The sequence below is a fragment of the Chiloscyllium plagiosum genome, chromosome 13, assembly GCF_004010195.1.
Source record: "Chiloscyllium plagiosum isolate BGI_BamShark_2017 chromosome 13, ASM401019v2, whole genome shotgun sequence".
NCBI lineage: Eukaryota > Metazoa > Chordata > Chondrichthyes > Orectolobiformes > Hemiscylliidae > Chiloscyllium > Chiloscyllium plagiosum.
This window is the reverse complement of record NC_057722.1, coordinates 74547406-74558817: the sequence shown is the minus strand read 5'-3', so window position 1 is coordinate 74558817 and position 11412 is coordinate 74547406. Positions and strand designations below refer to the sequence as shown.

General features: G+C 43.2%; 1 protein-coding gene across 8 annotated transcripts in view; it reads left to right on the top strand.

Annotated features, from left to right (window-relative positions):
- Nucleotides 1-11412, top strand: part of LOC122556191 (mediator of RNA polymerase II transcription subunit 12-like protein) — a 609874-nt gene that overhangs the window by 155633 nt on the left and 442829 nt on the right. For all 8 annotated transcript variants that reach the window (XM_043702730.1, XM_043702729.1, XM_043702725.1 and 5 more), the window contains exons 11-14: nt 3666-3802; nt 7635-7769; nt 8690-8816; nt 10829-11061. In XM_043702730.1, coding sequence (XP_043558665.1) covers nt 3666-3802; nt 7635-7769; nt 8690-8816; nt 10829-11061 — 632 coding nt within the window. The remainder of the gene's footprint in view (nt 1-3665; nt 3803-7634; nt 7770-8689; nt 8817-10828; nt 11062-11412) is intronic.

Sequence of the window (11412 nt, the reverse complement as noted above, 5' to 3'; positions counted from 1 at the left end):
ATAAATAGACAAAGTCTTTTCCCTGGGGTTGGGGAGTCCAGAACAAGAGGGCATAGGTTTAGGGTGAGAGGGGAAAGATTTGAAAGAGACCTAAGGGGCAACTTTTTTCACACCGAGGGTGGTATGTGTATGGAGTGAGCTGCCAGAGGAAGTAGTGGAGGCTGGTACAGTTGCAACATTTAAGAGGCATTTGGATGGGTACATGAATAGGAAGGGTTTGGAGGGTTATGGCTTAGGTGCTGGCAGGTGGGACTAGATTGGGTTGGCATGTTTTTCCAAACTCCAGGGACTGTAGACCCAATTTGCTAAGCCTCTTGTCACAGGGCAATATGTTGTACCTTGGGGGCAGTTTGGTAAATGTTCACTGTTTGCCTCCATCTTTTTGCAGTATATCTTTTGAAAACTGAGGAGACCAGAACTATGAATAATATTGTGGATGTGGACTCACCAAAACTCTGTATAATTGTTGGATGAATGTCCATAATCCTCCCTTTTTGCTCCTAAACCCCAGGACCTCCATCAAACTGCTGTCAAACGTTCTGACTGCACTTTTAGTATTTTGCTAGGTGAATGGGAAATTCAGGGTTAGAGTCGTGCTGGAAAAGCACAGCAGGTCAGGCAGCATCCAAGGAGCAGAAAAAATCGATGTTTCAGGCAAAAGCTCTTCATCCCAAGAATGAGTTAATTCCTGATGAAGGGCGTTTGCCTGAAACATTAATTTTCCTGTTTCTCGGATGCTGCCTGACCTGCTGTGCTTTTCCAGCACCACTCTAATCTTGACTCTAATCTCCAGCATCTGCAGTACCCACTTCTGCCTATTGGGAAATTCACCACTGCTCACTCTTAAATAGAAGTTGTTTAGTATATCTTGCTTGATTCTCTACTTCAAGAAAAATAGAAAATAATAATAATTTGGGGTGGCAGGGTGGCTCAGTGGTTAGCTCTGCTGCCTTCTGGTGCCAGGGACCCGGGTTTGATTCCACCCTCTGGCGACTGACTGTGTGGAGTTTGCACATTCTCCCTGTGTCTGTGTGGGTTTCCTCCCACAGTCCAAAGATGTGCAGATCAAGTGGATTGGCCATGCTAAACTACCCATAGTGTCCAGGGATATGGTGGAATAGCCATGGAAAATGCAGGGTTACAGGAACAAGGTAGGGGGTGATCTGGGTGGGATACTATTTGGAGGGGCAGTGTAGATTTGATGGGCTGAATGGCCTGCTTTCACACTGCAGGGATTCTGTGATTCTATGAGTGAATCTACAAAGGAACAGAAGAAGACACATTGAATTTTGCTCCCACACATGTATAAAGATAATACAACAGGAATGTAGTTTGGGCATTTATAATCTACAGGGCTTTCTGTGGCCAGTTCTTTTGAAGAGCCAACCATACTCTCACTCATCTGTTCTTTTTCCCCCTAGCCCTGCAAACCTTTCACTTTCAGGTATTTATTTAACTCCCTTTTGAAAGTTATTGTTGTATCTGTTTCCACCATCCTGTCAGATGGCAACTCACTCGCTTTTAAAGCAAGACCATTCCCATCTCCACAGTGACTTTCTTCCCAAACTGTCTGAAACCTGTGTCCACTTCCACCAAACTTCCTGCTCGTGGGAACAGTTTTTCCTTGTTTACCCTGTCAGACCCTTACACACACTTGAACTCCTCTGTCCCTTTTGACCTGACCCAGTTCATGTTTTTAAAACAAGTGTCTCCTTGACTCTTTTATTTGTTCACATTTGAAACAAGAAGCATTTTAACCATCAAGGGTCTGACAGCATATGGGAAGCAGCTTGGATGGTGGTTGATCCTGGTTATGTGGGCAAGAATGACAGTGACACCTGGAAGACCGCAAAGTTATACAAGAGCTCAGGAGAAGAGTCGAATCCGGACACAGACTGGAAACACTAACCCGGTCCCTCTCTCCACAGGTGCTGCTGGACCTGCTGAGTTTTTCCATCTTTTTTCTGCGATTGTTAATGAGCATCTGTAAAAGACCTGTTAGTTCAATCCATGTGATCCCAAAAAGGCTCATTAATACTTTCCAATCACCCTTTGGGTTATTAGGATTTGCCTTTAAAGTGTCTTTTTTTTCTCCCTGTTTGTGATGAAATGTACCAATAGTAAAACAGAGGAAAACGTCTATTGAATAGATGCATGTCATCTTTGTAGGTGTTGGACATGCTTACAGAGGGTTAACAGAATACATTAGATTATATGGATAAAAACCCCACCATGTGACAGCAAGTGCATCAGTCATGAACTGTAAAGTGTGAGAAAGCCATGTGACCTCAAATCTGTCAAGACAATGTGTAATTTTATTCCTGATTTGGAGATGCCGGTGTTGGGCTGAGGTGTACAAAGTTAAAAAAACACAAAACACCAAGTTATAGTCCAACAGGTTTAATTGGAAGCTCCGAAAGCTAGTGTGCTTCCAATTAAACCTGTTGGACTATAACCTGGTGTTGTGTGATTTTTAATTTTATTCATTCACTCACGGGATGTGGGTGTCACTGTCTGGGCCAGTATTTATTGCCCATCCCTAGTTGCCCAGAAGACAGTTGAGAGTCAACTACATTGTTGTGGGTCTGGAGTCACATGTAGGCCAGGCCAGGTAAGGATGGCAGTTTCCTTCCTGAAAGGATATTAAGGAACCAGATGGGTTTTTCTCCGACAATCGACAATGGTTTCAGGGTCATCATTTGACACTTAATCCCAGGTTTTCATTGAATTCAAATTTCACCATCTGCCGTGTGGGAATTGAACTCTGGTTACCAGAAAATTGCCCAGCCATAACCAAGTCAACGTGGTCTCACCTGACCAGAGGGCTGCTCTTTCATTATCTTGAGGGTGCTTTATCCTGAGGGCCACCATACTCTGGTGAGGGGAGAGGTTGAGAAGGAGATTTTTGAGTCCTTCATGGTAACCTCAGCTGGTGATGGGGATTGAACCCACGCTGTTGGCATCATGCTGCTTCCCAAGCGATAATACCGCTATGCTGTCACTTCCCCATTGCCTTGAAATGCACTCAGTCGCTGAACTGCATAGTGTTTCTACAGCACAAATATAATGTCCTGCAGATGCTGGAAATCTGAACTCCTAACAGAAAATGCTCAGCAGAGTAGGCTGCATCTGTGGAACAGTTAGCATTTTACTGCTACAATGCTACTTTCTCCCCACCCCCACCCTCTAGCTTATCTCTCCACGCTCCAGGCTCACTGCCTTTATCCCTGATGAAGGGCTTTTGCCCGAAACGTCGATTTCGAAGCTCCTTGAATGCTGCCTGAACTGCTGTGCTCTTCCAGCACCACTAATCCAGATACAGGCTTACCCACTCAACCCAACCCGAGAGAGAGAGAGAGAAGCCATGGGAGTGTGTCAATGTTGTGGGATGACCGCTCCCTTTTAGTGTTTAGTGACTCCATTGATCAGATTAAGGTCTTGGGTTGATTGATGTGTGTTTACAGGTTTGATCTTTGTAGGATTTAACGTCATTGTTCTTGTAACAAATGACTAATTGGTTGGATAAAATAACATTTGTTCCCAGTAACCACCGCGTGACATGTATGTGGATTTGCCTGTGCACGCGTTGGAAGAATTGTTCTTGTTCACCTTGCTCAGACATTGTCTAATGGAATGTCTTCCCATCTTTCTTGTTCAATTGAAAGGTTTCACAATCAGTAAGGTCTTGCACACGTTGGAAGTACTGGATCGTCATTGTTTTGACAGGTCTGATTCCAGCAACTCTCTGGATAGCCTGTACCATAAGATCTTTGGGACAAGTCAGAGCAAGGACAGCCAAGAGGTGAGTCATTGTCATGTGATGCTCATTGTTTCCACTGCAAAGCAGTTTTGCCAAGCTCATGTAAAAGTATGTACATGTTTAAGGGCATGGTTTGGAGGTGCTGGTGTTGGACTGGGGTGTACAAAGTTAAACATCACACAACACCATGTTATCGTCCAACAGGTTTATTTGGAGGCACTAGCTTTCGGAGCGACGCTCCTCCACAACTACCTGATTAAGGAGCAGTGCTCAGAAAGCTAGTGCCTCCAAATAAACCTGTTGGACTTTAACGTGGTGTTGTGAGATTTTTAACTTTAAGGACATTGCATTAATTACATTAAAATCAGTTGTTTAATGTGGCAATAATCAACTTAGGGAAGAAATGGGAATATGCAGTTATTGGAACATTGCCAAATTGTGTGGATAAACAGAAAGCCTTTGAGTTAAATTCCTTATCCCCCTGAAAGCATGAGTACTGATTAATAAAACCGTAAGAAGGTTAATCATCTTTTGATTACTTTCGGCCTCATTGATAAAGAAGTGTGACAATTTGAACAAGGGAGTGGAAACAGTTGCTTAGTCACTCCGAAGTTGTGTATTGCTGAAAAGAGTCAAGAGTGTGGTGCTGGAAAAGCACGCAGGTCAGGATAATCGACGTTTTGGGCATAATCCTGAATTTTCCTGCTCAGATGCTGCCTGACCTGCTGTGCTTTCCCAGGACCACTCTCTTGACTCTGATCTTCAGCAACTGCAGTCCTCACTTTCTGTTATTGTTGAAAAGAGAGGCTTGTTGAACATTTTGAGCTTGTACCCATCAAGCCAAGCACAAGAATATCCAAATTTCAAATGAGTGCTACAGTTAACACTACTCGATGAAAAGAACATTGATTGCTTGACAAATCGGCTCCGATTGGCCAGGACATTGCTGAGGGGATTGATTTCCCCCGATTCTCCATAATTCAAAGAAAGCAGAAGGCTTGAACAGTTTCCTTTTGTTTTCAGAGCATGTCTCCTGGTGGATGAACGTCTCTTCCAGCAAGTGTAGATAAGTCACGTTATGAGTGGGCGGCACGGTGGCACAGTGGTTAGCACTGCTGCCTCACAGCGCCAGAGACCTGGTTTCAGTTCCTGCCTCAAGCGACTCTCTGTGTGGAGTTTGCACATTCTCCTCGTGTCTGCGTGGGTTTCCTCCGTGTGCTCCGGTTTCCTCCCACAATCCAAAAATGTGCAGGTTAGGTGAATTGGCCATGCTAAATTGCCCGTAGTGTTAGGTGAAGGGGTAAATGTAGGAGTATGGGTCTGGGTGGTATACGCTTCGGCGGGTCGGTGTGGACTTGTTGGGCGGAAGGGCCTGTTTCCACACTGTAAGTAATCTAATCTAATCTAATCTAATCATGAGCTTGACTGCGCATTTTAAACTCTTGTTAATCTAGCTATCGGTGTATTTGAGATTGGACAGCACTTGCTGAACAATTATATTTAGCAGCAGACATTTTGCGAGCTGGATTGATTGAGTATAGCCTGAGGTACCCTATTATGAGCAGTCAAAGGAACATGCTGTTTCATTTCTTGGGAAGAATGGTTTCTATCCCTTGCATTGTACCTGACTCATGCATGCTGTTCCCAATTGGGAATCTGGACTGATGCAAGCACTCTGTTAATAAATATGCAGAATGTATGAAAGGGATGGGATGAATGATGGAATTCAGAGACGGAGAAAAAAAAAACCTCTTAGAAACGTAAAAGATTCATTTTAACTTTTTAAAAGATACTTCAACGCAAGTTAAGTTCTGAAATTATTGATTTTCCACATTTGTAAAAGAATCAGAACTAGAGATGCAGGAAATCAGAAACCTACCAGAAATTACTGGGAAAACTCAGCAGGTCTGGCAGCATCTGTGGAGAGAAAGCAGGGTTAACATTTCAGGTCCAGTGACCCTCCTTCAGAAATGATTGTAGCTAGGAAAAGATTGGTATTTATACTGAAAGCGGGGAGGAGTAAACTATAGATAGAAATGGAGCCCAGCAGTTGGGCAGAGAAAGGAGTGATGTAAAGGTCAGCACTCAGGGAGTCGAGCTGCTAATGGGGACAATTAGTAGCTGATAATGAATTGTTTGTGGTAGCAGCCCATGTGATGTCAAGGTCTGGTGTGTGGGGATTGAGTAAAGTACATTTAAAGGATTTTACACCCTTATGTATTAAATTTCAAATTCAATTTTTCTGTCCATGCTGGTGTTTTGTCTAAGTCAATAAAGTGTGGCACTGGAAAAAACAGTCCTGCTGAAATGTCAACTCTCCTGCTCCTAGGATGCTGCCTGACCTGCTGTGCTTTTCCAGCACCACACTTTATCAACTCTGACTCATCAGCACCTGCAATCCTCACTATCTTCTAGACATTTTGTCTAACTCGTTCTATAATTTCTGATGTAGTTTTCAGTTCCAAAATTTGTTCACTTTACTTTTTGTGTCATCTGCGAACAGGTGTATGATTTGAGACCTTTTCAAATCACCATATTCAGAGATGTTAATACACGTCTGGAGGAGGTGGGAGTTGAACCTGGATCTCATGGCCCACAGATAGTGACACTACCACTGCACAGCAAGAGCCTTGAGTTTCTGGTTTAATTTCTGTTGTCCAGAAGTGCTCTTTTCTTGGCTGCTTTCTTCAGTACATCCATGATCTTCATTCCCTGATGTCTCCTAATCTTGCCCTTTCTTAATACTGCATATATCCATAGAATCCCTACAGTGTGGAAACAGGCCCTTTGGCCCAACACGGCCACACCGACCCTCCAAAGAGTAGCCCATCCAGACCCATTTCCTACCCTATTATCCTACATTTATCCCTGACTATTGCACCTAACCTACACATCCCTGAACACTATGGGCAATTTAACACAGCCAATTCGCCTAACCTGCACAGCATTGGATTGTGGGAGGAAACCGGAGCACCCAGAGGAAACTCACAGATACGGGCAGAATGTGCAAACTCCACACAGACAGTCGCCCAAGGCTGAAATCGAACTTGGCTCCCTGGTGCTGTGAGGCAGCAGTGCTAACCACTGAACCATCGTGCTGCCCCGTCTCTGCTTCCGGATCTAATTTCAGTACCCGGTCATTGTTCGTGTTTTTCTGGTGTTTTCTAATAGCGTGGCTGCTCACGCTGCTCATGTCATGCACGCTATTCTGTTTAAATACAGCCAAATGCTCCATGGATTTTTTTTTTTCAGATTATTCCAACCAGAATTAATCAGTACATTTCCTTCCCTGTTCTGAAATAAATCCTTTAATATGCATCAATTGTTTACTGTCCGTCAGCCTTGTGATCCCTTCATTGATATCAATCTGCTGGTTGAAGAATGAATCTTTTCTATATCATGGTAATGTTCCAATGAGGGATTTACATGGATAACTGAGATACATGTGCACTAATCTCTTGATTTGCTTGAGTCCATGGGGCTGTCTTGTCTGTGATCAGGCCCAAGAAGAGATTTGCTAATAATATGACTTGAAGAAAATGATCTCAGCAATTGTTTTCAGATGCCATACTTACACTGTAGGAATGCTTGCTGTTTGATTTAGACCAGTAGCTTGTAATCATTTGTGGAGAGCAGTTGTTCACTCTGTAAGATCTTGAGTTTTATTTTTGGCTACCCTGGAGCCTTAAGTTGAATTGATATTCCTTTTCAGCTCTCCCTGACTGCCATCTCCCATCCAATACAGATTTTATACCATCTCCCAACACAAAATCCCCTTGTTCTCCCACCAGCAGCTTTCTGATTTAAAATGTGTCACCGATGTTGTCAGAAAATGCAATGTCTCATTGTTTTCTTTCCCCTCTCCCGCCCACAGCAAATTGCACCAAATGATGAGGCAGTTGTGACTTTACTGTGTGAGTGGGCAGTGAGTTGCAAGCGGTGTGGGAAACACCGAGCGATGGCAGTAGCAAAACTCCTGGAGAAGAGGCAGGCAGAAATCGAGGCCGAGGTGAGTAGCTGCTCTCAAACCTGGGAACCAGCATACACTGTCAAGGTGTTGCGTCTAGTCGATCCTCTTTGTTCTTGATTTTATTTTGAATGATGGAATCCCTACAGTGCGGAAACAAGCCATTCTGCCCAGCAAGTCCACACCGACCCTCCAAAGAGTATCCCACCCAAACCCATTCCCCTACCCTATTACTGTACATTTACCCCTGACTAATGCATCTAACCTACACATCCCTGAACACTATGGGCTACTTCCCATAGCCAATTCACCTAAGCTGCTCATCTTTGGATTGTGGGAGGAAATCGGAACACCCGGAGGAAACTCATGCAGACACAGGGAGAAAGTGGAATCTCCAAACAGGCAGTGACCTGAGACTGGAATCGAACCCAAGTCCCTGGCATTGTGAGGCAGCAGTGCTAACCACTGAGCCACCATGGCTACGTTGTATCGTAGCAAGCCTGTTTAACCTCCAGGGAATGTATGTTTGTTCAGAACCAGTCATAGAGTAGATCTTTATTTGAATGTGTGGAATATCACTCTAACACCAGGGCAATATTATGTTGGTCAATGGAACAGTTAATCATTTTGAGTGTTCACTGTTAACATCAAACACTCCCAAATAAGTACAGACCAGCCTTATCCCACAGCTTTGGTTCTGAGCTCAAAACTTACTGCATCAGCCCAAGTCTGTTTTACTGTTCACACCAGCTATCCATACTGAATTTCTGTACCTTTCATCAAACTTGAAAAGCTTTCTTTGAAAGTGCAGAAAGGAATACAATATTGGGTGTCAGTGAGCATGTTTTGGATAAACTTTGATAGTTGCAAAGTGAAAGAAAATTGAGGCTTATTGAGCATGAGTTAGTTACAACATAAAAAAACTGCATTACACATTGCTTGCTAATGTGCTTATTTTGTAGAGATGTGGAGAGTCCGAAGTCCTGGATGAAAAGGAGTCTATTTCCTCTGTGTCCCTATCTGGCTCGAGCCTACCTGTGTTTCAGAACATCCTGCTCCGGTTTCTGGATACTCAAGCTCCTGTGTTAAGTATGTTTTGGCTACTTTCTCTGCCTTTCCTGTTTGTCTCTGTGTAACTTGGAGATGGGAGATCATGCACACTTTCTTATTTTCAAAAATATACATTATTCATAAAAGTATATTTTTTATATTTACCTGCGCACACACAGTCTCTCACACACAACTGCATATTGATTCTGCATATTAGCATATCAAGGAAACAAAGAAACATAGGAGTTTGAATCTATCCGAACAAAACAAAGGCTTCTCTTTCTTGAACCAGACTGTGTTTACATGCTTTTGAGGCAGCAGGAGGGTCTGATAACTTGCAGACAGTGGTGGAAAAGGTTAAACAGCTTGGTTTGATTCTTCCACCTTGTGGAGACCAATAAGCGGAACTTCTATCGGTTGGGAAGTGACAGAAGCCCTGGAGAAATAGTGTTCTTAAAAGTATCATTTATTCGAATTATCCTAAAGTTGTAGTGGGAGATTGAGAAATGCCTGAAGGAAATTCCGGCCTTCAGTCTTCTCTGGAACAAGTCCTTCCTAACAGCCGTATCATTGGAAATCAGGAATTTAATAAGGGGAAAGGTCATGACTGTGATTTTTGCCACAATCTGTTACATGGTGTGTTAATGTGTGAACACTTTGCACAAGTGACTTGTGAAGGCATCACTTCACATAGATGCTTCTTGTGAATTAGTTTATGGAACAACTTCACATCTGAGTGAAGAGTGAACCAGGTTTCTCCTTGATCAGATGCTTTTGGTTCTCATTTCCTCATTAGAGAATGATGAATAGATCTACACTAGGTTGCAGGTCTAACTGACTTAAGTAGCATTGTGTTTTTAGTTTGAATATTTCAGAAAGAGGAGGAGAAAACACGCGTTATTTAAGAAGCTCATGATAGCAAAATAGAATGGATCTGAAAATGCTGTGAAAGTTCATTAACCTGAAATGTCAGCTTGGATTCCTGTCTATAGTTGCTACCTGATCTGCTTGGCTTTACAAACATGTTCTGCACTGTTCCACCTAATGCAGTTTCATTTAGCTCAGGAGCCTCGAGTTGCCACCAATGAAGCTGTGTCCCCACCATTAATTGTTACTTTCATAACAGACAAGGTACAGCAGAAGTTTAGAAATATTCCTGACCCATCCTATTCTGCCTTTGGTAGCTTTCATTTGGATAAAGTTTGTTTCAGTTGTGATTCATTCTATTTTCCTTGCTGAACCTGAGAACTGGAGTCGCATTAATTGAACTTCAACGGTAGCTTTATTATTTGTTTGTTTTTTTTCCCCCAAAGTGTGTTTCTGTTTCTGCTCCTGCTCCTGCTCCTGCTCCTGCATGGGAAACATTACCCTTGACCTCTCCTTTCCATCTGGACCGTGACCTCTATCTCCTAGATGTTTTTGTTGACGCGCAAATCAAGCTTAAGGGCCTTGACTTTGATGAAGTATGTTCCAGCCTTCACCTTTCACTTCAATAATGTCCAATTGTGGCTGCTGTTTCCATTTGTTTTCTGACCATGTGGCTGGTTAGGATTCTGTGTGAAGCGTTTACATCTCCTCCTGATTGCTTTTTGTCTTTGCACTGTAATACCATTCCATTTAATCATTCTTGTCTTCCAGCCTATCTCAGTCCTTCCCTTTATTCATTCCTTCCTCACCTCACTCTTCCTCTGATTATGTACCTGTTTAAAACCTGTCAGTTCTCAGAAGCTTCCTCCAAGCTTTGATGAAATGTTATGGACCTGAAACATTTACTCTACATCCCTCCTGTACAGATGCTGCCTGATTTACTGAGTAGATTCCAGCACTTCCAGTTTTCATGTCAGTTTTCCAGCATCTGCGCTATTTTAACTATATTGAACTGTTCCAATAGAGCGTTAACAGAGTTCCAAATGTGCAGGAGTTGAAAGTGTGGGTCAAACCTGAAATCTCTGCTTGATGTACACAGGTTAAAATTTTTGCGAAGTTTGAGTTGCGAATTATATGAAGAGTTTGGCTCCTCATTTTTTCCTGTTTTTCTGTATATATATCAGCTGACCTCAACAACGAAAATGAGAAAGCAGAATTTGTGAACCTAGTGCTGTTGTTTTGTGAGTTCATTCGCCACGATGTCTTCTCACACGACGCGTACATGTGTACTCTTATATCCCGTGGGGACCTCACCTCGGTAACCACTTCAGCAAGACCTCGATCACCAACTACAGACAACTCAGAGGAACAGTACATGAAGGAGCACGATGACACCCTTCATGGTGTGAAGTTGGAGGTAAAACGGTATTCCTTGAAGGTGGCAGGGTGGTTGGAACCGTAGAGTCATAGAGCCATAGAGATGTACAGCATGGAAACAGACCGTTCGGTCCAACCTGTCCATGCCAATCAGAAATCTAGTCCTACCTGCCAACACCCGGCCCATATCCCTCCAAACCGTTCCTGTTCATTATACCCATCCAAATGCCTTTTAAATTTTGCAATTGTACCAGTCTCCACCACGTCCTCTGGCAGCTCATTCCATACACGTACCACCCTCTGCATGAAAATGTTGCCCCTTAGGTCTCTCTTATATCTTTCCCCTCTCACCCTAAACCTATGCCCTCTAGTTCTGGACTCCCCAACCCCA